The sequence below is a fragment of the Mytilus edulis genome, chromosome 13, assembly GCF_963676685.1.
Source record: "Mytilus edulis chromosome 13, xbMytEdul2.2, whole genome shotgun sequence".
Classification (NCBI taxonomy): Eukaryota; Metazoa; Mollusca; class Bivalvia; order Mytilida; family Mytilidae; genus Mytilus; species Mytilus edulis.
The window spans coordinates 7,091,765-7,118,873 of NC_092356.1; the positions used below are offsets into that span (position 1 = coordinate 7,091,765).

General features: G+C 31.7%; 1 protein-coding gene across 2 annotated transcripts in view; it reads left to right on the top strand.

Annotated features, from left to right (window-relative positions):
* Nucleotides 1–26,476, top strand: part of LOC139501585 (condensin complex subunit 1-like) — a 47,596-nt gene extending 21,120 nt beyond the window's left edge. The window contains exons 14-35 of one of the 2 annotated variants that reach the window (XR_011658605.1): nucleotides 717–864; nucleotides 1,255–1,383; nucleotides 3,868–3,935; nucleotides 4,832–4,935; nucleotides 7,967–8,220; nucleotides 10,475–10,559; nucleotides 11,080–11,216; nucleotides 11,771–11,903; nucleotides 12,453–12,537; nucleotides 12,954–13,124; nucleotides 13,551–13,744; nucleotides 14,311–14,422; nucleotides 14,648–14,771; nucleotides 15,253–15,408; nucleotides 16,955–17,132; nucleotides 18,523–18,617; nucleotides 19,490–19,570; nucleotides 20,742–20,925; nucleotides 21,271–21,424; nucleotides 22,643–22,692; nucleotides 24,702–24,881; nucleotides 25,659–26,476. Coding sequence is in view for 1 of the 2 variants with exons in the window: in XM_071290702.1 (XP_071146803.1) it covers nucleotides 717–864; nucleotides 1,255–1,383; nucleotides 3,868–3,935; nucleotides 4,832–4,935; nucleotides 7,967–8,220; nucleotides 10,475–10,559; nucleotides 11,080–11,216; nucleotides 11,771–11,903; nucleotides 12,453–12,537; nucleotides 12,954–13,124; nucleotides 13,551–13,744; nucleotides 14,311–14,422; nucleotides 14,648–14,771; nucleotides 15,253–15,408; nucleotides 16,955–17,132; nucleotides 18,523–18,617; nucleotides 19,490–19,570; nucleotides 20,742–20,925; nucleotides 21,271–21,424; nucleotides 24,702–24,881; nucleotides 25,659–25,786 (2,900 nt within the window). In the remaining variant the exon portion in view is untranslated. The remainder of the gene's footprint in view (nucleotides 1–716; nucleotides 865–1,254; nucleotides 1,384–3,867; nucleotides 3,936–4,831; nucleotides 4,936–7,966; nucleotides 8,221–10,474; nucleotides 10,560–11,079; nucleotides 11,217–11,770; nucleotides 11,904–12,452; nucleotides 12,538–12,953; nucleotides 13,125–13,550; nucleotides 13,745–14,310; nucleotides 14,423–14,647; nucleotides 14,772–15,252; nucleotides 15,409–16,954; nucleotides 17,133–18,522; nucleotides 18,618–19,489; nucleotides 19,571–20,741; nucleotides 20,926–21,270; nucleotides 21,425–22,642; nucleotides 22,693–24,701; nucleotides 24,882–25,658) is intronic. The other variant, XM_071290702.1, reaches the window with a different exon arrangement.
* The last annotated feature ends 633 nt before the right edge of the window (nucleotides 26,477–27,109 follow it).

Consider the following 27,109-nt stretch of genomic DNA (forward strand, 5'->3'; position numbering starts at 1 on the left):
TAAAAGAAAGGATATTGTGCTTTAATTCCACTTTATAGACTAAGTTGGTATTTCACCTCACAAGTAATGTGTTATTTAGGTGGTACCCAACACTTTCACTCAAATTAATTTGGCTCGTTTAATTTTCATAAAATTTTGTCAAAGTTAATACTTTAACAAAAATATAAAAATTTCAATTTTGAACCAACCGTTTTGTCAGAAAAATTACACTGGTTAAATAGCAGTTTGACAAACACCAATTTTGATCATTGAGAAGCTTAATATTCCGTTTACAACACAACGTAATTAAAACGTTTAGCTGACTTTACAGAGTTATCTCCCTGTAGTGTTAGGTACCACCTTAAATGAGCAATGGTTACTTTGATTTAATTTTGAGCAGTCAATTAACTGTGAAGAGGGGTATTTCAAATTAAACCATGAAAAGTATTTGAAAGATTATTCTTTGATTGTAATACAAGGATATACACCACAAAAGGGTTATTGAATATTAAATGGTCTTGCCCAATGGTAGCACACTACAGAAAGTTGTGATAGAAGGGAGATAAATCTTGTCTTAACTGTGCTTAAAAGATTTTTTGTGTGATAGCAGGGGAGATGTTTTTTGAACATCACTAATAATATTTATATTAGTTATATTTCAAGAAAATGAATATTTTATAGCTTAGTAGATTTTGGTGGTTTTAAAGAAAAAATTGCTATAAATTATGATTCTGTAGATCCAGTCACTAAGAAGATAGATGAGGAATGGAAACCACTGAAAACAAAGTTAAGGCGTGCAATTAAAATTCTGCATGATAAGGAGGAAGATGAAGAAGAAGAGGGTGGGAATAATGGAAAGATTCCAGAAAATGAAACTTCTGAAAGGTAAAAGATTGGAACAATGAAAACATTTAAGGGGAGGGACATCTAGAAGTTGGATTTAGGAGAATGAAACTTTTGCTTTTCTAAAGAAAATGTTACAACTTCAATTGATTGTAAATGTACCAAATTTTTAAAACTTACAAATCAATTTTGAGTTCAAAAGAGGTATTAAAGATTCGAAAAAATAGAACTGAGAGTATTGGAAAGATTCACGATGAGAAGAAATTTTAAAAAGACAAAATTATATGTAAGGGAAAAATGGAGGTATTTCAGACTAACCTGACAGAAATATAGACTATCTTAATGCATGTGCATTTCATTTCTGTAAATCAAAATTGCTAACTAACTATATCATTACTGCTAATTTCACACCAAGTGTTTTATGTTTTTTAGCGTCATTAAACAAATCAACGATTTGATTACTGAAGAGACATATGAAGATGCTGTGACCTTGACCTGGGCCTTGTTAGATGTCTTCCCACAGATTCCTGTTTTTGTTGGTGGAAATTCTCAGGATGAAGAGTAAGTCAAAAACTTGTAGAACCTCCCACCTCAGAAATATGCATTCCAACACACTAGAACTACCCGTCCCACATATCATAAGTAGTCACTCCCACGTTCCAGAAGTAGTCACTCACACATACCAGAGGAGGTCACTCCCCCACTCCAGAAGTAGTTCCTCCCACATATCAGAAGTAGTCCCTCTCACATATCAGAAGTAGTCCCTCTCACATATCAGAAGTAGTCTGCCACATTCAAGAAGGAATCCCTCTTACATATCAGAAGTAGTCAGCCTCATTCAAGAAAGAGTCCCTCCTACATATCAGAAGTAGTCCCTCCCACAAACCAGAAAGTTAGGGAGTCTTATCTGACCAAATGCTACTGTACTTGTTAGTGGGAATTCTGCAGAAACAGAAACCAATGGTTGAGTGAACCTCATCCTTTTCAGTGGCGGATCCAGCCATTTTAAAAAGGGGGGGGTTCCAAACCCAGAGTAAAGAGGGGTTCCAACTATATGCTCCCATTCAAATGCATTGATCGTCAAAAAAAAACCCCGGAACCCCCCCCCCCCCCCCTGGATCCGCCACTGCTTTTCAGCAACATCTTCTTGTCTCTTCATGTCGGCCATTGATTGGTACCATGCCTCAATTATTGGGGAAAGACGGCTTCAAGCCGTCAATTCCCTAATGGGGTTGGCCAGAGTATCATTCCCTCACGTCAATCATTTTGTTTTGATAGTTTGGAAACCCCCTCAAAATGTCATACTGAAATTGATGACAAGGAGAACAGATTGACTTTAAATACATTTTTTACACATTTCCCTTCTGTTTCTCATGAAATTATCGTATATTGAGCTTTCCCTTACACTATATACGTTTCTTTTACAGTCCGGAAAAATCAGTATTACGAAATATTCTAAAATATCTAACCTAGTGACGTCATTGTTGGAATGCCACACTACACAGGGATATCCTTTATTCATTATAAAAATCATTCACAGTACTTGTATACTAATTTAAAATCCGTATTTGTTAAATATAAACCTAATGATGTTTGCTGTAGTGTAGATGATTCACGCACCAACATGAAATGCTTGAATCTGAGGCTATAATCAGATAATATGTAGGTCAACTTTCGCGGTAAACAATGTCAATGGGGATACATGAGATTGGGGAAAGAAATGGCAGTTTTCATTGTTTCTGTAAAGTTCTGTTTTTAGAATCTTCCTCCAATTCAGGAGCACCTCAATTGATGAGTAATTTTACACTTAAATCAAAGTAAATGTTTCTGAACATTTAAAATGTGACATTTAGTATATGATAAGTAGTCTTCTATATAAAAAAAAATGTGTACCAACATAATTATTGAAATGGTTAAAAAAAAAAAAAAAAAAAAAATGTTGCTTTTTGTAGTTTATACCTATTGAGATTGGGCAGTTTTCATTCTTTCTGTAAAGTTATGTTTTTAGAATCTTTCTCCAATTAAGGAACACCTCAATTGATGAGTAATTACCCACTAAAATGAAAGTTAATGTATATGAACACTAAAAATGTCACATTAACTATATATATGATAAGTAGTCATCAATTAAAAAATAATTTTGCGTACCAACGTAATTATTGTAGTGGTCATTTTTTTTCTCATTTTATTTTTAAATATTGCTTTTTGTAGTTTAAAGCTATTTATTCATGAATTTTACAGATATATCAAAATGTGGGATCTGGAAACAAACTTCACACAGCTTTTATATCAATCATATTTGATTTTATAAGTACATGTATCCCTGTGATGAGAGTTGTAACTGGGAACTTTATCAATGGAAAATTAAAACCGAATAGATTTTTCAGTCCTCATTTTCTTGAGAATATTGTCACAAAAAATTGAGAATAGTCTTAGCCTGCCGTTCAGTTGTACATAATTAAAATTTTAAAATATAATATAGTAGTTGTTAAAGTCAATTGAATTTTAGATAATTAACTCCCAACTTAAATCAAATGTTTTGATTTAGAAGGTGCAGATCTCATTGGTCCAAATTGTCTCTATGATGAATTCTTGACTAAGGAAATGAAATAACAATAAACAACAATTAGTTTCATTATTGTCAGCCTTTCTATATGTTCTAGCTGTTCTTTTGCTCATTCTTTGTATGTATACTATCAAAAGATACCCCCCTAAAAATTGGAACAATGGCCGTCTTTTCCCTCTTTGATATAAAAGAGTTTATGATTCATGAAGGATTTTCTCATTTGTCTTCTCACATGAGACAAAGAAAAGCTGCTCTTAATACAAGATATGCAGTATTGTAGCAAATATTTCATGTCATGCATATCAGTATTTATTGTACATATTTATATGAAATGTATTGTCATAATAAATTAGCTAGTAATCAAGGTTACAGACAGTACTGGTTTATCGTTGTTTTGGTTTAAGTTTTATTTTACCACATTGCTTTAGTAGTAAACAAGTATCATGAACAAAATTGGGTATTTAATTTATTTTTAACAGAGGTGAAGAAGAACCAGATTTAAAGAGCTTGGAAAAGACTTTGGAATATTTGTACAAGATATTCTCAGGTATTGTAAATATAGTTTCCATAACTGCCACAAGTATGTTACAGTTCACTGGAGACAGTTAAATTTGAATATTTGAAGCGCCAGTTAAAGTGGAGGAAACTGTTTCTCTGATGATGTTTCCTTTTCAAACATTTGCAGAAAGTTTTGTTCTTTATATGGGACGTCATCAGACATGGTCAACTTTTTTTCATGACGTCACAATAGGAAATTCAGAAAAATCAATAAAACCAAAAGTCATAATTAAATTTCAACCAATCATTTGCTCAGAACAGATATTTCACTAGTGATCAGAAACATTTTCTCACACCGCTCAGGAAATATGAAAATAGCACAAAAATTAGCAAAAGTTCTATACAAACTGTAATCTACAATGTTTTGTACTGTTTTCTATTTATTTATTTTTGTGGATTAAAAAACACATTTTCCTTGATACCTCATTTCAAAATTATCACACATTCTAAATGTAAAAGCCTATAGGAAATAGGTATTTAACTTGACCATCTAAACTCATGGTTCATGTACTCCATCAACAGACATAAACATGTGTTTTTACATATGAATTCACAGTACTTAACTACATTGTTAACAAATGACAAATTCAAAGTACTCACATGTTGGGAACAATACCTTTAATATAATAATATGTAGTTGTAGTATGATTGTTCTAATAAAGCAAATACAAGCTATTATAGGCAACTATTCAGTTTTCAAAAATGAGAAAAAACCATAATGCATTGCCAGTGCCTAAGGTCTGAAAGGCCTGACATGAAAAAATGTCAACAATTCAATTGAGAAAACTAACAGCCTAATTTATAACACTATATTTACTACATCTTTGTTGAAAATAATCATTTTATAACAGTAAATGAATAAAATGATTTTTTTTTTATGTACAGAATCGCAGAAGCCTAACTTGGTTTTGTCTGAACAACAACAGCCAGCTGATGATCTAGTGGTTAATGAAATATCAAAACAACAGATTGTTGTACAGTACTTAAAGGTTTGTTATATATCAGACACTTCAAGTGTTAACAAATTTTTGGTGGACATGTGTTGTTGGGATCCCTCAACCATGTGCTTTGGAAAATTATTCTGGTTTTTTTGCCCATTATGGGCATTATGTTATCTGGTCTGTGTGTCCGTTCATTCGTCCGTCCCGCTTCAGGTTAAAGTTTTTGGTAGAGGTTAAAATTTTTGGTTGAGGTAGTTTTTTGAAGAAGTTGAAGTCCAATCAACTTGAAACTTAGTACACATGTTCCTTATGATATGATCTTTCTAATTTTAATGCCAAATTAAGGTTTTGACCCCAACTTCACAGTTCACTGAACATGGAAAATGATAGTGCAAGTGGGGCATCTGTGTACTATGGACACATTCTTGTTTACCTTTCTTTTACAGTTTAAACAATTAATCATTTTATGGATTCCTATTGAAATAAATGGCTTAAAGTGGATATAGTAATTGTGTTGTTTCACAGTTTAAACAATTGTTTTCATTGATAAATAAATAATTCCTCGTTTCAAAATTACCAGTATGGAACATATTACATTATTGTATTAATAAAACTAATTTTCAAGACATATCGGCCATTGACCTTCAGTTTCTTTTTTTTTCTTAACGACTTTTTAGCTCACCTGACCTGAAAGGTCGAGAGCTTTTCTCATCACTTGGCGTCCGTCGTCCATCGTCTGTAAACTTTTACAAAAATCTTCTCCTCTGAAACTACTGGGCCAAATTTAACCAAACTTGGCCACAATTATTCTTGGGGTATCTAGTTTAGAAAATGTGTCCGATGACCTGGTCATCCAACCAAGATGGCCGCCATGGCTAAAAATAGAACACAGGGGTAAAATGTATATTTTGGCTTATATCTTTGAAACCAAAGCATTTAGAGCAAATCTGACATGGGTAAAATTGTTAATCAGGTCAAGATCAATCTGCCCTGAAATTTTCAGACGAATCGGACAACCTGTTGTTGGGTTGCTGCCCCTGAATTGGTTATTTTAAGGAAATTTTGCAGTTTTTGGTTATTATCTTGAATACTATTATAGATAGAGATAAACTGTAAACAGCAATAATGTTCAGCAAAGTAAGACCTACAAATAAGTCAACATGTACAAAATTGTCAGTCGACCCCTTTAGGAGTTATTGCCCTTTATAGTCAATTTTTAACAACTTTTCATCATTTTTTGTAACTTGTACTAAAATCTTCTTCGCTGAAACTACTTGGCCAAATTTAACAAAACTTGGCCACAATTATAATTGTGGTATATAGTTTAAAAAATGTGTCCGATGACCCCGCCCACGAAACAAAATGGCTGACATGGCTAAAATTAGAACATAGTGGTAAAATGCAGTTTTTGCTTTATATGTTTGAAACTAAGACATTTAGGGCAAATCTTTCAAGATTTAAAAATGTCCATCAGAATAAGATCTATCCTCTCACAAATTTTCAGATCAATCCGACAACCCGTTGTTGGGTTGCTGCCCTAAAATTGGTAATTTTAAGGAAATTTTGCAGTTTTTGGTTATTATCTTGAATACTATTATAGATAGAGATAAACTGTAAACAGCAGTAATGTTCAGCAAAGTAAGATCTACAAATAAGGCCAGGATTTTTTAATTTGTTGGTTTACGGATCCGCCGACCTGATTTTGCCGATTTCCAGAATAAAATAAAATTGACTTTTCATGCTTTTTCATTCCCACCGACCCTAACAAATGCATTATCCCTGAAAAATAAATAAATTATCCTTTTTTTATAAAATGAAATGCATTAATCACTAACAGAATTGATAACACTTTCTGTTGTGAAAAAATGAAACTTCCAGTTTACGTTTCTAAAAATAGATAAATCAATTATTAATGACCTTGACATGTCGTTTGGACAAATATTTTTGTGGAACGAAACCCGTGTTTAAAACCAATTACACAATAAGTTCGTTTCTCTTATTTGTCAACAGGCCGTAAGATGCATCTTCTCATAGAAATAGACTTGTCCAAATGTGGACAGGTGGAAGTTCAGGACATCAAGTTAAAGTACTGAATATTAACAGATCATTTAAAATTTTCTTGTTTCATAGATAATTTAAAAAATTCGTCCATTTGGATAAAAACGGGAATGCGTGACAACAGATTAACCCGATATTCTCTTTTTTTCCAGTGGACGAGTCTATTACGTTTTTGACGCGTGTGTTGAAAATTATTTTCTTACCACGCTTTTACATTTATTTCTTTATCAGTTTTCGTTCTTGAAGATCATTATTCACCATGTTCTCTGGAATTGATTAAGAGCTATGTGAATTTGTCTTCCTTTATGAAATTTAATTACGTCTTTGTCCGTGCACCCCCTTTTTTACGGGAAATTATTAGGCAATGTCATGCAATTTTTATTACAACTGAGCAAAAATATTTCATTAAACTAAAATTTAAGAAATGATGACAAAATAGGATAACAAACATATTATTATAGAAAGGTGAAATATATATTTATTTTGCATATCAGTTTTCTGTCTTGAAAGATATTTGTTTTATTTTTTTCCCCGACCGACCGACCCGACTTTTTCATGGAGAAAATCCGTAAACCAACAAATTAAAAAACCGTGGCCTAAGTGAACATGATCAAAATTGTAAGAGGACCCCTTAAGGAGTTATTGCGCTTTATAGTCAATATTGAACAACTTTTCATCATTTTTGTAACTTTGTGTACAAAAATCTTCTTTTCTAAAACTATGGGCCAAATTTAACCAAACTTGGCCACAATCATTACTAGGGTATCTATTTAAAAAAAGTTTCTAATTACCCCGCCTACCAAGCAAGATGGCCGACATCGGTAAATACAGTAACAGGTGAGCGACATTTACTTTCTCAATCATTACGATGTAATGTTATGTTATGTTAAACTGAAGAAGGCCAATGACTGAAACTTTTTGAAAATTGGTTTATTACTACAATAAAATAAATTATTGGTTAAAAGTCAATATAGAAATTGTGTTGTTAAACATTTAAACTTAAATTTTACATTTTTTACAGGATTCGTTACTTTTTGCCACACAAATACAGAAAGCTGTTCCAATGATTTGCCAACTACTTGGCTCTAAGTCCATTACAGATGTTCTTGAAGCAGTTGAGTTCTTCATTACTGGGTTTGAGTTTGGGCTTGGTATAATGATGATGGGGATCAGAAGAATGTTACCCTTGATCTGGAGCCGAGAGTCTGGAATTAAGGAAGCTGTTGTTGGTGCCTACAAACGACTGTATCTCAGCCCAGCAGATTCTAATCAGAGGTAGGTAGGGGGAGATAACCAAGTATGTAGTTTTTTCACAAATTTACTACTGTAAAGTGTTGCCAACTATGGTTTGAATTCCTACTTTTTATTTTGCAGTTGTATACTGTAAACCAAATTATTTTTGCTGATACTTTATTTAAGAGATAACTGTATTGTATTTGAAGCTTTAAGGACGTCCATCGGTAGTTTATCTGTCGCAAATTTAGTTTACCTGGTTCCCGGAGCGGAGACAGGTAAACGGGTATTTGCGACAGTAAAACTACCGATGGACGTCCGCAAAGCTTCAAATACAATACAGTTATCTCTATTCTAATGCAAAACAAGTTCATAATTAAATTTCAATCATAATTTCAGTGTAAAATCTTTATTAAAAAAAATTCGAAAAATGTTATCTTCTTTGGTCCCTACACTACGTGACGTCATAGGTATGCTTCCGGCGTCAAACATAAACAATGGGCGTTTTCTGGCTTCTGTGCCGCTTCAGAATGTAATAAAATTTGATAAAAAGAAGATTTTTAGGCGCAAGAAGTGAGTTTATTGTTTATTATTGTAGAAATAACATGTCAATACATTCCGAAATTCAAAATGTCGGCTTCCTTAGTTAGACAAGGAGATAGAGAATTTTACGCTTGCTGTCCAATCAGAACAATTGTTACAAAATAATTGCATTAGAATTCCCGTTTTACCCTTTCCAGTCCACTTTGTGGATATTTAATTTCCCGATTTTCAAATTTATATGATGTAGTTTAATGAGGAAAGATTCAAGTTTTACATTTTCGTAAAGATTTACATTCGCTTAATTTTTCTACTCACAAAAGTCGCCAGGTAATTTGCACCTACCGTAGATACTCGCTTATAAGTCGGAAGTTTGGGAGTAAAATTCAGAATCCAGAGAGGGGTACCGACTTATAAGCGAGATCAAGCGACCAGAGGAAAAATCCAAGCTCGAGAGAAGAGGTCAGGAGTGAATTTCCTGGTCAAAACTACGTCGGTGATTGCCAAACCTACATAAATCCCTAAATTAAAAGTTTTTGTTGAAAATAAATGACTACAATACTGTCTTTGTGTTTTATTTGTTCTCTGTTAACATTTTTCTGTCAATTTGTTTTGAATTTCCGACTGTTTCCGGTTTGTGTATTGATTTTCATGGTCAAATGGTTTGTGCATAAACCCAAAAGAAAAAGCCAAGAACCAAAAATGAAAACGAAATAACAATGTACCAACTATGTAAAAGGATGTATTCAGCGGAGTTATTGTGTCATTATTGTGATATCATGATATCAATTCAATACTTATAAATCATACAATAATCAAAAATAATTTTAAGATTCAAAATATTATTCATTAAAATGTCTCAGGTAAACACAAAGATTACAAAATTATTGGCAAGCCAATATAATCCATTGATAACCTCTAATTAAGAGACAAAGAGTTGTATTCACTAAAGGTGTGAAAAACATCAGTGATAGGTGAACAAATGACACTAATGAGTTGGGAGTTATTTTAATATAAAGTTGATTAGCTTCACTTAATTTTTTTAATCCTTTATAAATCATCACAATATAATGAGAATTATGAAGTGTACATGCTCCTTTAACACTGAGTTATGTGTGCTGTGAAAATATTGATTGACTTTAATTTTTTTCAGGTTCATATTGGTTTATGTTCGCTTTTCTCAAACAATAGGTTGTTAGTCATACCCTACAAAATCATTGATGCATTACGTAAACAACACATGGCTAATCTGTAATCAAACAGTGAACAAAACAACAGGAATGAATACATCTTTATTATTAAACAGCTATATAAATTATCATAATCAACATCAACTAAATTCAAACCAAACAAACATTCATGCAGAAAATGAATATAATTCCTGGATTTGCATTGGTTTTACCGGCGTTCAGTAACTGTCAGCTGCAAACAAAAATGTCCAAATTTTGTCCGACTTATACGAGGGTCAAGACTAAATCCTCAGAATTTGGAGCTGAAAAGGGCATCCGACTTATAGTCGGATCGACTTATAAACCAGTATCTACGGTAACCAAGGGCAAGGTTTTAATACCATTTTATGAAAAGAAGCTTTTCCATTGGTATTCCTGAGATCTTGTGTTTACTTTGTGTATGAAAAATTAAGTAAATAATTTCAAAGTAAATGAACTTGAATTCTGACAAAATCTGGCATTAAATTGAATTCTAAGACTAACGCTTAATTCCTAAATTTGAGAGATTTGCTAACATCTTTTTTCAGATCAAAATCCCTAACGATTGTGAAGAATTTGTCAGCATTAGTTGATGGTGCTACTATGGGAGATCTAACTTCTCTGGAAGGATTGGTAAGAATTATTCTACAGATGATGTTTTTAAATTTGCAATTTTCTGTCTGAAAAGTTAGACAGGCTGTCAAGTTTGTCTAATTTATTAGATCTGTACTCTGTTAAAAGTATAAAATTATATAGTGAAACTGTATTTTTTACAAAAATAAAAAAAAACATTTTTGTTCTATTAAAATCTGAAAGCATGTAACTATGAGTTGAGAATTCTAATAACAGCATTCAACTAATTTTGGGAATTAAAAAAAAACCCAAAAAATTGAGGGCTCTAATTTTTTTTACAGAATTGTCCATTTTGAAACGTTTGAAAGTAATAATACAATTAAGTAGAACTTTATTTCAGACTGTACTAGTCCTTTAGACCAAATATATAAAAACGACTAAAATCCTGTGTAGAATTGATGATTTTGTAGTGATGTAAACACTTGCATACATTAGAAGTCCATGTAGTCCACAGATGAATCCTAGAGGTTTTTGAATATAAAATATGATGCGATTTGTGATGACTCTTTTCTGTTTTCAGATTGTAGAATTTGTGAAGTCTGAAGAGCTAGACCAATCAGTTATACAGATGTTGTGGGAAAGATTTACTATGAAAGTCCCTAACACCACCCAGCAGGATAGTAGAGCAGCCTTAATGTTGTTATCTATGGCTGCAGGGTGAGTTATATACCATTTCAATGTCTAATGCATTCTGGTTCTTATGTAGCATATTGTGCTGAGGTGCCGTAAAACAAATGCTAATCAATCAATAAATGCATTCTGGGTAACCTTTTAAAACTATATGTTGTTTTTGTTTAACTATTTCCTGAACAAAGGATATTCAACCAACCGCATAACATAATTTTCATTTTGGTGTACAAATAATCATTAAATTTTTAGATTTTGACAAACAAACTGTAATTAATTGAAAGTCCCTCAACCATGAATTGAAATTAAGTGACCACAATTTTGCATTACCTTCCTATCAAGTTTGCTTTCTTTAAATGAGTGTCTAAATTTTTTCTGATATAGTCATCATTTAAGCAAGTTACTTCTTAATATTGCATCTGCTTTTCCTGACCATGTCTGTGAATTGCTCTTCAATTCACTAAGATGATCTCCTTTCTTTAGAATTCACATTACTCTATGTTTCAGAGCCATTGCTGTGAATAACAATAAGAAGCAAATTTAATTATCATATTAAATCAATTATTGTAATGTTAATTATTCAGGGCCAATGCCAAAATAGTTCAGAGTAATGTTGAAATACTGGTCAAAGAAGGACTGGGCAGTCGAGCTACAAAAGATTTTATACTGGCCAAAGATACTTGTATAACACTACTCAAATTAGGACTAGACAAAAAGGTAGGATTAGTAGTCAAGTTTTTCTCAGAAATCATTTATTGTGTAATTTATGTTCATTCACAGATACTGTCTCTTAAGCAAATTTGATTGATAGAACCACCACAAATTAAGATTTGGATAAATATAAGAACCTATTTCTTTGTCAATTGTCAGAATATATAGAAGAACTTACCCATATATTGAAACACCTCCATGAGCAGAAATTTGACCCTTTCTAGAACCCAATTTGTCATTGTTCCCTTCATTGGAGCTTCCACAGAGTTTACATAACACTTTTGATCACTAGGGGAAACTGTAAATTTGATGTAAACAGGAAGATTTGGTAAATGATTTGAACTTTCTAAGGCTTTTTGTTTAATTTACATCTAAACACACAGGTAAAGAAAACCAGTAAAGATATGGGTCAGAAATTTTACAAGTCTAGCAAAAGACTAGAAAATGATAAATGTAACAGCTATATGTTTACTTGTTAGCATTAAATGTTTGTCTGTTATAACATATTGTAAGCTCCTTGTTCATGTTTTATAACAAGTAGTAATTCATTTTCAGGCAAAAGGAGCTGTTGCCAAGAAACCTTACAGATTGCCTGAGGACCATGAAATGTTTACTAGACTGTCAGAACTACTAATTGATAGTAAGTTTTGTAGTAAAAAAAAATAAACGAGAAAAAGACAATTTTAAATAAATGTTGTTTTAGAGGTGTTCAGTAAGGAAAAATCAAAAATATTCTCTCACCTACATTTGATCAATCGAGAAAAGAAAACATTGAATGAATTTACAGTAGTATAGATTTCTGTTGGTTGTATAAAGTTTCGAAGATGGGTCATATATAAAAAGGTTGTATACGATTTCAGAGTGTGAGTTATTATTGTAATTCTCAAATAGTCACATTATTCAACCTGTAATAACTTCTTAGTTTTCATTCAATCAATCGGAATGTCTTTATATTCTCCTTAGTCTATTGTTAGGTCAAGATTTTATGTAACATTTCAATGTTAATTTTATATTTAGCCAAAGAGGGCAGGGATTAATGTATGATTCTGATTTTAGATGTAGCTGATGAGAAAAACAATCACTGGATAGCATTGGCAGAGCAGGCAGTAAAAGTTATCTACAAGTTATCTGAACATCCCGATGTCATCTGTGGGAACATCATTAAGGCTATAGCGGATAAACTTATACAGATAGGCAAACTAGAAACAACAATATTGTCTGCAGCAGGTAAACAATATGTATAGATAAACAAACTGTAAAAAAATGTCTGCATAAATGTATCTGTTTCCCAACAAATTTTATAGATGCCAATAGCAGCAACTTATTACCCCTTTGAAGTATCTAAGTTAATTTCAACATGAAAAAGAGATAAATATTTCACTTCATATATATCAGAGAAATAATTTGTTTCCAAGAAATATGAGATCCCTGACTCATTTTTGACTCATTATTTAGTCTAAATGATACCCCCAAAAATCATAGATATACACTTGTAAAGTCTTCACAAATTAGCCGTTTGAGATCAGCAATAACCTGGATGAAATGAAGGAGACTATCTTTACCCTTGAGGGATTTACACTGACCTTTAGATTGAATAATTTTGAAGATTAAAACAATTTTCTGAGAGATAATTTTTTATGTTTTTTCTCCTAGGTGATTCTCAACCCATGGATGATACCTCCTCTACCACAGAAGTAACAATACTTCTGACCCGACTGGTCTCTATAGCTGGTAGTATAGCCTTCAGTCAGATGATACATGTAGATAACAGTGTACTGGGAGAACTCAAGAGACGCAGAGCTGTACAGGAAGAGAAAAAGAAGAAACCATCCAAAAAACAAGATAAAGTTAGTTGTCAATTTATCAAATATTTCATTCTCAGTGTCCATGAGCAAAATTGATCCCTTTTAATGTCACCACTTTGGGGGGAAAAAACTGTCCTTTATACACAGTGTACTTTGATTTTTATTATCAACCTACTATCAAACCTGAGGATATTTTTTTTTCAATAAAAAATGAGGGGTAGGCCAGTTGGAAAGCAAACATTCATCAGTTAGTCCGTCTGTCCAATGAATATTTTTTCGTTGCATTTTTCTCAGGAACTACAATACAAGGATTTCTGAAATTTAGTTTCATGGTTTATACCATGTGATGTGTTTTCAGATTCATCACTCAACAACTTCCTGTTTACCGAACACTTGTATATCTTTACACTTTTAAAATTATCCACTTGCAGAGGGGGTATCATCAGTGAGCAGTAGCTCACAATTTCACTTGTTAAATCTTGCATGTTTCAGTATATTCTTTTAAATATTGATACATAAATATCAAGATTCAAAAGATTATCGTTATAATATTCAAAATAAATATTTATATACAATAGATTGATTATGTTGTGTATTATTATTTGTAGTCACGAATTGAAAGTGAGGCTATAGAAGATGAACTTGGTTTGGCCGGGGCAGCAGCTGAAGATGCCGAGGTGGAATATATCAGAAGAATATGTGAGCAGGAAATTGTCACAGGTATACAGATCTCATTTGATTCAATTATATAGTTTAATTTAAAGATTTTATTTGTGAAAACAGCCCAAAGTTTTACAGAATTTGTTTCTTAAATCAATGAATAATCATTTTTTGTTGCTGTTTTTTTTTTTTTTATAAAGTTTATCATGTATTAAGATGACACGTCTTTAATGTAGAGAAGTGGGGCTTCAGATATCTTGATGTTAATTATATTTTTTCTAACAGGAAATAACCTGCTAGGAATTCTGGGACCATTACTGGTTACCATTTGTCAGAACCAGACTAAATATTCCAGTCCACAGCTGAGAACAGCAGCTACCATGGCAATGTCAAAGTTCATGATGGTCAGGTTAGTGTAACTGGTTATAGTCATTTATAATTTATGTAGATGTAATGTTTTAACAAATTATGTTTGTTATCTTTTATGCTCGTTTTAACATGAAAGGCAGTGTATTTGTCATTTACTTTATGCTTAACTTAAGCAAAATGTTATGATGCTGCAAAAGTGTTTCACAATTTAATTTGTAAAACAAAAAACCAAAAATTTTCTTTCCGTAAACACTTTTTATTGAATTTTAGTGGTAGCAACTTCCAGAAATTGCAAATAATGATGCTATATCAATAGTGATTTTCAAGCATGGGCACATCATATTTTGTGGAAATTATTGTTTAAGCAATCAAATAAGGACGTCAAATAAGAGCTTAAAAATATAACATTTTTTTCTGCTCAGGGCAAATTGATTTATTCACATCGAATATCCACTATTTAATAATATGTTGCTGTACTTGATAGCAAAATGTTTTTACCCTTTTTCTTTTCTGTTTTTCAGTTCCACATTTTGTGAGGATAACTTACAGTTGTTATTTACTATTCTGGAGAAATCCTCTAACCCAGTCATCAGGGCCAACACAATTATTGCTCTGGGAGATCTGACGTTCAGGTTCCCTAACTTGATTGAGCCATGGACAGCACACATATATGGAAGGTAAAATGTTCACTTCTTCAAAACCTAGTAAAAATCTGCTGTCACTTGTGTTGAAACCACTATAATGCTGTTTTGGAAATATAAGAAATTCATATCTTGGAATAAAAGTATCTATTCTATAGTAAATTTGAACCAAAATTGTTTGAGTACAGATCGAGGGATTCCAAAACGGTCATATATTCCGGTCATTTGTATAATGTCCGGTAAAAGTCTGGCTGGGCAAAGCATGAAACGGTCATATTCTTTTTAGTTTTCAAGGCTTTTTTCTGTCATTTTTACATAATCAGGATCTTTTTGACCCAACCTTTTGCCTTTAACATCAACACATTTCCGGTCATAAATGTGACATGATGATTAATTACTATCAAAACAACACCTACTTCAATACTTTCTAATTTTAATCAAGGCTAATTAGTAGTTGGACAGCTGAAATCTACCTTTTCAGGTGACAGGTGAACTATGTTCAGTACTGGACATCATATAAATTGATCGCTTTATTCACAATTATTTTCTTACATTTCAGCGGTTTGTATCAAATTGATTTAGTCCAAAAGATTAAAATTATTAAAAATTAGTTTATCAACATGATTTGATAAAAAATTTCAAAAGGTTTTAAATGAAAACTCGTGAGAACTACGTCCTATGAACTAGAACACGTGTGCGCATGTGCACAGGTGGGAAATTTAATAATGCATCCTACATTTCTTCAAAAATGCTAAAATTATCATTGATACCTGTATCTAACGTTCATTTCAAGTATTTTGTTGAAGAGATAACGTGGAAAGAGCTTCTCTCAGTCATGCTTTGTAAACGTACACGGATTTTACGTATCCGTTTATGGTCCATGTTTTACCATTGTCAAGTCAACATCCAGTTTGAAAACGAAAGTAAAATTTTGACAATGTCATTTTGCACAAATAAAAAGTCTAAGGCAGATATGAACACGCTGATGTGCACACTATGAATGATGCACTGCCAATTTAACAGTTACATCCGAACATCAAATTCATATCATATCAAAGTAAAGTTTAAAATCGTTTTATTTTTTTTAATGTAATGTCAATCATTTAATGGCCATCTGATTACCATAATTGCCTTTTGTGACTATTAAAGTCTTAAGGAATTAAAATCAGGATCAGATATGAAATGTCAGGCTGGCTCAAATATTTTTTGGAAGCCCTGTACAGATCTATATATTCCTCTCATGTATCACTATTGGTTGTTGTATGACATTTAGATGAGCTTGTCATTTCGGGGCCTTTTATAACTGACTATGCAGTATGGGCTTTGCTCATTGTTGAAGGCTGTACGGTGCCCTGTAGTTGTTAATTTCTGTGTCATTTTGGTCTCTTGTGGAGAGTTGTCTCATTGGCAATCATACCACATCTTCTTTTTTTTTTATAATTTTCAGTTTTAAAATTTGCTGATACTGATCAACAAGCCCAAATATTGATACAATGAATATTTGGAAGATTTAAGTTTAAGGTCAGTTTAAATTCTCTACTTTAATTTTAAAACCGCCCTAACAATAGTTTATGTTTTACAGACTGAGAGACACATCTACTCATGTTAGAAAGAACACCATGCAGATATTGACACATCTTATCTTAAATGATATGGTGAAGGTCAAAGGTCAGATCAGTGAGATGGCCATGTGTATTGTAGATGATGATGAAAGAATCTCTGGATTAGCAAAACTGTTCTTCTCTGAACTGTCAAAGAAGGTAAAGTATAAATAAAGGAGAAAAGTATAATAAAACAATAACGTTTAAGGGACCTTTATGGTATAGTTTTGTGTCAAACTCCTTGACATCTACCTTCTTGACCTTTTACAAATTGTTTCAACTACATAGATTTCTCCTATTAAATTTTATCGAAGGTTTATACTGTTTGTAGTATGACACGTTATTAGTGGGTTCAATTGGTTCAATTATTCAAGGACCATAAAGGAACAGTACTGTATTTGAAGAGGTGCATAGTCAAATTCAAAAGTGGCAACTGTTCTTAAAGAATTCTATTAAGGTGGTACCCAACACCTTGACTAAAATTGATTTGTCTCGTTTAATATTCATAATTTTTTTACAAAATATTTACCTTTGCTATAGCTTAGATGAATAAACAAACCTTTGCTATAGCTTAGATGAATAAAAATTTGAAAAAAATTTAACCAACAATTTCATCAGAAAAATTTCATTTTTATTGGTTATAAAGCAGTTTGACAAACACCAATTTTGATCATTTGGAAGCTTAACCCTTTCACCGATTGCTGCCCAGACAGAAGCTACTCTGAGACGTTGGCTTCCCTGGCTACTATTACTCAAGTTGGAGATCTTCATCATAAATGTCAATGAAAACTTGTTTGTAGTTATTTGTGTATTTATTTCATTTACTAACACCATGTTCACAGTTTTGTTCATGTTTTGATAATTTTTTCTTCATAACATATTCAAATTTTCAAATTTTCGGCATTATCTAGGTGAAATTCGCAAAATTCTGCATTTTGACCCCAAATCGTAATTTTCTAACCCAAAACGGCAAAATTTTGAAAAATTTTATGAGTCAGTACAAATTCCTCACACTGAACGATGTCCATTCCAAGTGTTGTGTACATAAAACAACATTTTATGTCAAAACAGTATTCTATTTTGGCTTCAATTCTTCCATATTCTTTCAAAAAAAATGTTTCCTCATTTCAAATTCTCGTAAATTCCGTAAATTTCCTCTGATTTTGACACGGTTTTCAACAAACGTAAGCGCCATGTTTACACTTTCATCCGGGTATTCATCAAAGAAAGATAACTCATGTTTGCACTGTTTTGAGCGGGAAATATAAAAGAGGTATTCCGATCCCCGTAAAACGGGACTCATCATCAGCTGTCTGAAGCGTGAATCCCGGTAAACCGGGATTCACGGGCGAAAGGGTTAATGTTTCCTTAACAATAATAATAAATGATAAAAACTTTAAGCTGATTTTACAGAGTTATCTCCCTGTAGTGTTAGGTACCACCTTAAAGAATTAAAATATCACAGGGATATTTCACAACACTGTTTCCAATGTAAAAAATAGTGTGAAATATGATATTGCATTAGAATAATGTAACTCTTCTATTGTAGGGTAATGCTGTATATAATATCATGCCAGATGTCATCAGTCGCTTATCAGATCCAGATATTGGAGTTGATGAAGAAAACTTTAGAACTATCATGAAGTGAGTAGAAATCAATGTTTTGCTAAGATGGATATTTTAGCATTGTTATGATTTTTGTAAATTGAATAAAATTTTCCAAAGAAGAATGTCCTATCCAAAAACTACAAGCAAACTTATGCTGTTTTTTAAATGCAGTTTGTTTCAAACATTATGCTGAATTGTGATTTAGAAGCTGTAGTATACAATACATTCAAGATTAATCAGTCTCCTTGTAGCAGGATAAGTTTTTATGCCCCACCTACAATAGTAGAGGGGTATTATGTTTTTTTGGTCTGTGCCTCCGTTTGTCCGTCCGCTTCAGGTTAAAGTTTTTGGTCAAGGTAGTTTTCGAAGAAGTTGAAGTCTAATCAACTTGAAACTTAGTACACATGTTCCCTATGATATGATCTTTCCAATTTTAATTCCAAATTAAAGTTTTGACCCTAATTACACGGTCCACTGAACATAGATAGTGCGAGTGGGGCATCCGTGTACTTGGGACACATTCTTGTTTTGTCTTATTTTTTATCACGAAAAGGTTGTACAAGATATGTATTTATATCAGATTCATTTTGGAGTCTTTATTAGGAAAATATGCACTTTGCTGTTTGGGAATTACAATTGCCATTACTTGGGATTATTTTTTTTTCACATTTTAAATCGATTAAATAATGGTTTCACTTGTACTTGTTTGGCTTTATAACTTATTTGATATGAGCGTCACTGATGAGTCTTATGTAGACAAAACGTGTGTCTGGGGTATTAAAATATAATCCTGGTACTTTTGATAACTATCATAATCGATATAGTGTATTTTGAGATGTTGTATTTTGGGAAGTATAGAGTAATTGGAGAAATCTGAATTGTTGAGTCATTAACATTTCTTTTTTCAGGTACTTGTTCTCCTTTATACAGAAAGATAAACAATGTGAGAGTTTAGTGGAGAAATTATGTCACAGATTCAGAGCTACAACGTAAGTTTTCATTCATATATTTTTATGCTCCCGCCACAGTGGGACATTATAATCATTAATCCTTGCACAGTGGTATGTAAGTTTGAAAATTGGTTTCCATTCTCATACTTTAGTTTGCCTCAACCAAATATTTTAAAACTTATACCCAATGTTCATTATCTCAAAACTGAGATCTAGTTAGAATTTGAGTGCCATAACTTTTTTTTATGCAAGTGGGGCATCATCTGTGTCCCATGGACATGATGGACACATTCTCCATTTATTTTCTACTTATTATGATTGTTTGAATCTTCATTCTTAACATCAAGTGACCTTAATTACAATCTGTATCATCTATAAGTATCAAACATAGTTTATGATTACAGCTAATTTCCTAATGCATGTATTTAGCTTGCTTGCTTTGTTTATATATTGTACAATTGAAATTGGGATAACATCCAAATAAAATTTGAATATAATATATACAGGTTAAAATATGCCTAAATTAATGACATATATTGTTTGAAGATGTCCATGTTAATTACAAAGCTTGAATAAAGTTTTATACAAAGAGAGCAAGCAAGCCTACCAAAGTTTTACTCTACATGGATTTTGAAATAAGCTGTAACAAAAAAATAATGAGCCAAAAATATTACAAATTATTTGTCGTTATAGTTATTTTATTAAACCCTTTAACTAAAGTCAGGTATTGCTCTGTAGAATAATATAATCTATTTTCTAAGGAAATCATGGAATGAATTTATATACTGGTCACATAAATGCGCAATATCAGGAATGACATAATAAAAATCCACACATTTTTGTTTATAATATCTAAATTTGATTGAAACAAACTAAAACCATTCTTGACTGTCAGTTGCAAAAAGTAAAAACACAAAAATACTGAACTCCAAGGAAAATTCAAAAAGGAAAATCCAAAATCAAAAGGCAAAATCAAAAGTCCAAACACATCAAACGAATGGATAACAACAGTCATATTCATTCTTTTCATTCTTTTTATTTATGCTGTCCTAATTGACAAAATGAAAATCGCATTCTTGTTATTTGTATCTAAGATTTTATTGTTTCATATATTAGAACTGACCGTCAGTTGAGAGATCTATTGTTCTGTGTATCCATGTTATCCTATAGTATATAAGATTTTATTGTTTATTTTAATGTTTCATTTTAGAACTGACCGTCAGTGGCGAGATTTATCATTCTGCTTATCCATGCTGTCCTACAGCATCAAAGGGCTACGTAAACTACAGGAGAATTTCACCTGCTTTGGGGACAAGTTGGCTGATGATGATGTTTATGGAATGTTCTGTACAATTTTGTCCAAATCAAAGAGTTTTGCTAAACCAGAAATGAAGGTATTTGTAGCACTATGCAAGAATAATTTACTGAATTGAGCTTAATTTCAGACTTTACTGAAATTGTTCAAAAGATTTGTTCATATATCTGATTTATGTTGTAAAACCAATTTGCAGTAGAATATGAAATCTTTACTAATCTGGAACTTTTTTTCTTGTGTGAAAAATTAATCTTGTAAAATAATCGGAAATATACATTGTAGATCACTGTGAATTTAAATAATAGATATGAAAATTCAATACATGGCTATGATTTTAAAAATCAACAGATTATTTAGAGACTTATTTTTCAAACAATTTTATATGAATATTTCTATTTACCTTTTGAATTTGACTATTTTACAGGTTTTACTTGATGAGCTTGAGCAGAGGATAGAACTTTGTCACCAGAAAGGTTTAGAGGAGGAAGAGATAGCACACAAAGCCAGTCAGGCTTCAGATCAGGCCGCTGATACACACAAACTTAAAAAGAAAGGAGGAAAAACGGGAAAAACGCCAGGTAATTGTTATATAATAATGTTACATTGTTCAGGTTATAACATGGAAGAGTATTTTATGGAAAAAAAGGAGCATTACTTGTAAAGACTTGTTTGTGTAAATATGTTGGGTTATTAAATGCAAGTGCTGTTTATTTTTCAAATTTTAATCCTTTTCTGTATGACAAAACTCATACATTATATACATGTATCAAATGATTAAAGTAATGCAGATATTATTTATATAAAAAGAATAGGATGCTTTTCCATGAAATGTTTTTTCTACTTTGTTCTGGTTATTTTATTAATTATCTTTATAATTATTTAAAGAAAAAGATAGACCAAGGTTGTTCAGCAGGTCTTTCTTTGTTAATACATGTACTGTGGTGAAATAGAAATATTGAACCCCCTCCCACTTACTGGCTGGTTCTTGTAGTCATAAAGACTCAGAAATCAACTAATCAAAATACTGGATTTATTGCTTGCAGCAGGACTGTTGTACTCTGGGTAATGGGTAAAGTTAAATGACGAAGAGTCCTGGGAATGGTTTTAAAACTTTTAAGCACAATTAAAGTTCTCAGACTCAGAAATCAACCAATTAATGTTCTTGTCTGGACTTTTTGTGTAATGCCTGCTGATTTTGAGCTTATACACCAAAGTTATTATTCCTGGTTGACTGTCTTTTTGTACACTTGCAAGAAGAACTGGTGAAAGATATATGCTCTAATTGTATAAACATATATAATTTATTTCCTTGACTGGGCTAAGTAGTTATCTGCCCATTTTGTACACAGATTGTATATGACTATACAGATATATCCTATAGAGGCTTTGTCTGTTGCTGTAGATTTGACTGTATGTTGCATGTTGCTTTTGCTTACTCTCATTATTACCCTTCAAAAATTTCATCAGCTCTATAAATAGTACAAGACTCGTTTGCATTTTTTATAAAGAAATTGAAATGAAAAAATGAATTTAGATTGAATTTATTTTTGAAGGAGTTACAAATAATACTTGTAAAACAAGAAAAAGTCAAAATAAATTAGTTTTCTTTCTATCTAAAATATTTACTATTTGGCTATAAATAATAAACTGGTGAAATTTTTGAGATTTTATTTTAGACAAACCGTTGAGAGAACAAAATTTAACAATTCATCTTCTAAAAATTAATTTAAAACTGCACCTATTCCTTATTGCTGAGCTAAATTTTAACTGAAACTTTGAGAATATAATTTTTTCAGTGAAAAGATCACGCCCTAAAAAATGGTACGAGAGATGAAATTCCAGAAGGGTAAGCACATTGAGATTGCAAAAATAACATAATTGGCTTAGCACTAACCGCTTTAAACTAATCATACATTGCTTCTTCCTCTGCACAGAATGTTTTTTTTTGTGTGCTGCAATATATTTTGTTCCCTCCTTTGTTGTTTGAAAACTTTGTTGTTTCCCCCCGGGGACTTCGAGAGTGATGAAAGGGAGTTTAAAGAAGGCTTTAATTTTTAGACCTGTTTGGTATAGCTCTCAAAATCTAATAATTCAGTTAATAAATCAAAAGTGTTATAAAATATATATAAAAAAATATTTCTTGCGAACACATTTTCATTAATTTGTCAAGTACTTTAAACTTTTAACCCCTAATTTCATATATTAGCATAAACTCTTGAGTAATACAGCAACATTAAAATGGAATATTTTGCATGTTACACTGCTTTCCATTTTGTAGCAATTGAAAAGCCTTTATTTACTACATTATTTCGACAGTGTTTTCATATAAAGTTAAACATTTGTTGGCAGTCAGCTATAAAATTTGTAGGATTTTCATTTACTTTAAGTGGAGTGGTTCTTTTCTTTGTATTCTATGCTTATCATGCTTATGTTATAAAGAAATTCCTGATTTCAGGTGGTATGTATATAGTTTATCAGTTTTGTCTTTGACCTCAAATTTCTTTGTACCATTTAACTAATATATCTTCAAAAGTAATATTGAATATTAGTTTAATTGTTAAATTTTTAAATGTTGGCATACTTAAAGTTATACAGAGAAAAAGTATTTGAGAAATGCAACATTGTGGTAAACAAATTCTGATTTACTTTGCATGAAAATTAAAACAACCAAACTTCCTTTGATAGAAACCTTATAGGTGTAATTTTTTTACAAGGATATTTTTCAGTACAAACCCCAATTTCAGAAGGGCAAAAGAGTAGTGATAGGCCTGAAAAGGTATTCAGTATAGATATTCAAAAAATTGTGTTGGTCTGTGCAAGTGAAAAATGTCATCCAAAACAAACTATCTATATTTCATGTCAGTGTCATAATTATGTATGGAGTATACTGGATCTTGAAAATTTTGTATTTAACATATATTTTTATCAAAATACTATAGTTACTGCATTTAAGGTAGCACAATACAAAGATTTTATAACTCCAACTCCCAAGTTTTAAAATGCTGTAACTTTTTTAATAAGGCTTGAAAATTTATAAAAGTTTTGGATAGCTAACAGATTACTCTTTCAAATAAATGCAATGTTAGTATTATGCAACAATTATGTAACCAATTATAATGTTAACTTTGTCTAAAATATTTTTCACCAAATTTGCACTTTCAAATGAAATTAGCTTATGCATAGGTATCTCTAGAGGGTTGATTTTATTATATGTTGTTCCTATGGCCATTATCTACAAAAGGGTGTCTCAGATTTCAGATAGAATGTAAAGAACAAATTTTACACCTAATTAATCATTATCTTCTTTTATGTGGTAAGGATGTTTACACTAATTACAGATTTATGAGAGAATGGAATACCATAGAGACAATATGAGACACCCTTTTGAAGCCCATGATGTGTTAATTAAGATTTCGTTGAAATTTTCTGTATAGTTAAAGAGATGATAGAGCTAAATTCATTCAATTGAACTGACCAAGATTTTTCCACTGATTACATAATAATTGATTACATAATGATTGTATGATAAAAATACTGCATTCATTTAAAAGATTAATCTTTTATCTATCTGTATATACCTCTTTTATTATTTTCTATGCATTCATAAGAAAGTTACAGCATTTCAAAGGTTAGTGATTGGAAGTAAAAAAATCTTTGTATTGTGCTACCTTAAATTTGATAATTTTAGGGCTGATATTGACCCATTTTGAGCTTTCTTCTTTAATATGATGAAGAGTATGGTAACAGGAAATTTGATTTGTCCACACTTTGATACTGGAAGCTGTGATTTTAGTTTGTATTTGAATAGTCTTTTATCTTTAATATATTAAGTAAAGCTATCATTTTGTATTTCAGCCAAAGGGTTAAAGAAGTCTAAACGACGTCAAGTCGACAGTGACAGTGATGAAGAGTTTAAAGAAAACAGAACTCCAGCACCACGGCGGGGAGCACGACAAAAACCTCAGCCCAAGTTGTCCTTCAGTTCCGATGAGGAAAGCGATATAGAAATGTTTGACATGGACAAATCTTCACAAGGTATGTAAACATAAGGACATTTGGTGACAATGAAGGATGTAAACATATATACTGTGGATTCATTATTATGGTTGAATACCAATGTTCATGGATTTGTGGATGCAGGTGAACCACAAATCCAAATGTTTAACGAATTACAAACCTTCTATAGGATCAGATTTGTATGTAGGGATTGGCAAAACCATGAAATCAAATATCCACAAAAATGGAAGTTTTCTGAATCCATGAAAAATGAATGAATCCACATTAGGTCACACTTCAGCCTGTCAGGTTTAGAGGGGTGAAGTATCTTTCTTATTTCGGTATGTACATTTATGTTTTTTCTATTTACTCCTTTCCATTAACATTGGATGCAGAAAAGCATAGTAGTTATTCTATGATGAGTGAGAAAAGTAATCAATCAGGGTTGCATGAAAACATGACATCTCAAAGACATACCGGGAAATAAGTGTACTGTATTAAAGTTCTTGTCCTTTGTTTGCAATAAAAGAGTGAATATTGTAATTACATGGACTTCTGTTAGATTTTCTGTATACTTTGACTACTTATTATAATTGAAACCAAGCTGCAAAAAAATTAACATAATTAGAAAAATTGAGGTCTCTATAATATTTTGATCTCCTTGTTGGAAATGAAAATGAAAGTTATGGGCAGTGGGGGGGGGGGAAGAAAAATCTTATCTAACACCCATACACTCTACTTGTAAGAGCCCTAAACATATTTTATTTGGTAAAAGTTTATTTTAACACGATAAAGTATTCATCCTTTCATTTTCAGAGACCAACAGTCAAGTTGAGGCTGAAAGTGAAGAATCAGACGACCCATTAAGTCCTAAGAAAACTAACAATAGAAGGAGGACAGGAAAGAGACACTTACATAAACTTTCACTTTCTCCAGTCAAATAGCGTTCGGTTAGATTCAGGGATGGAGACTTGAGAGATTTATTTATGGAAACTTTGTTTAAAGCGGAACTATGATAGGAAGAAAAAGTGAAATTTTGATTGGACAAGAAAACATATTTCACCTGAAAAATAGGAATGACTAAAAGTGAAATAACTGATATGATTTAATGTTAATATATAGTATATGAGTATTTAATGAATTTGGAATTTACTGCATAATTTAATTACTAATTGGATGCAAAAAGAGAACTTTATTATGGGACATAGTTTGTAGATCATGCAATTGTGAGGAGAAAATACAAGTTTTGAATAATGAAATACGAAACCTGTTTCTACAGCATGTACAGTAACATAAAGTTCACTATATTTCTTAGCATAATATGCATTTGAAGAACTTTTATATTTTTAATAGTTATGATTGTTTTAATGATAAGGTAAAAAACACCAATTTAGATAAATTTTATAAATTCTTAATTCATAAAGTCATATTTTATGGAACATAATTACTGTTGTAAAGATTATTTGAATGGAATAGCCTAAAATTTGGGATTTAATATTAAAAAAATAACTTATCAAACATATTTTGTAACATCGTATAATGTGTTTGTTAGTCTGTCTGAACATTGACAAATCTGTATAACTATAAATTTTAAACTGATGCCATCTTACAGTAATAAAAGTTCATAGATCAAAGTTTGTTACACATATAAATACTATCATGCTATGCTTAATATGAGTGTGATATAGGTTTTTTTTACTGTTTTCACACTTTCTTACAAGTTTACAAGCATTCCATATCCTAACACACAATCGCACACAATATTTTACCTACATATAAAAAAGTAGATGTGGTATGATTGCCAATGACATAACTCTCCACAAGAGACCAAAAGACACAGAAGTAACAGCTGTAGGTCACCGTACAGCCTTCAAAAATTGGCAAAGCCCATACCGCATAGTAAGCTATAAAAGGACCCGAAATGACAATGTAAAACAATTCAAATGAGAAAACTAACGGCCTAATTTATGTACAAAAATTTAATGAAAAATAAATATGTAACACATAAACACAGGAAAATCACTGAATTACAGGCTCCTGACTTGGGATTGGCACATACATACAGAATGTAATGGGGTTAAACATGTTAACGAGATTCCAACCCTCCCCTAACCTTGGACATATACATATCAGTTGAAAAAGGCTTTACTCATCAGATGGATAAAAATACAAATACTACAAATTCAAATGGACATGGCCAGGTACTTATACATCCCAACTACAAAAGACACTTAGCAATGCTTAGTACAGATCTGAGAGTACTCACA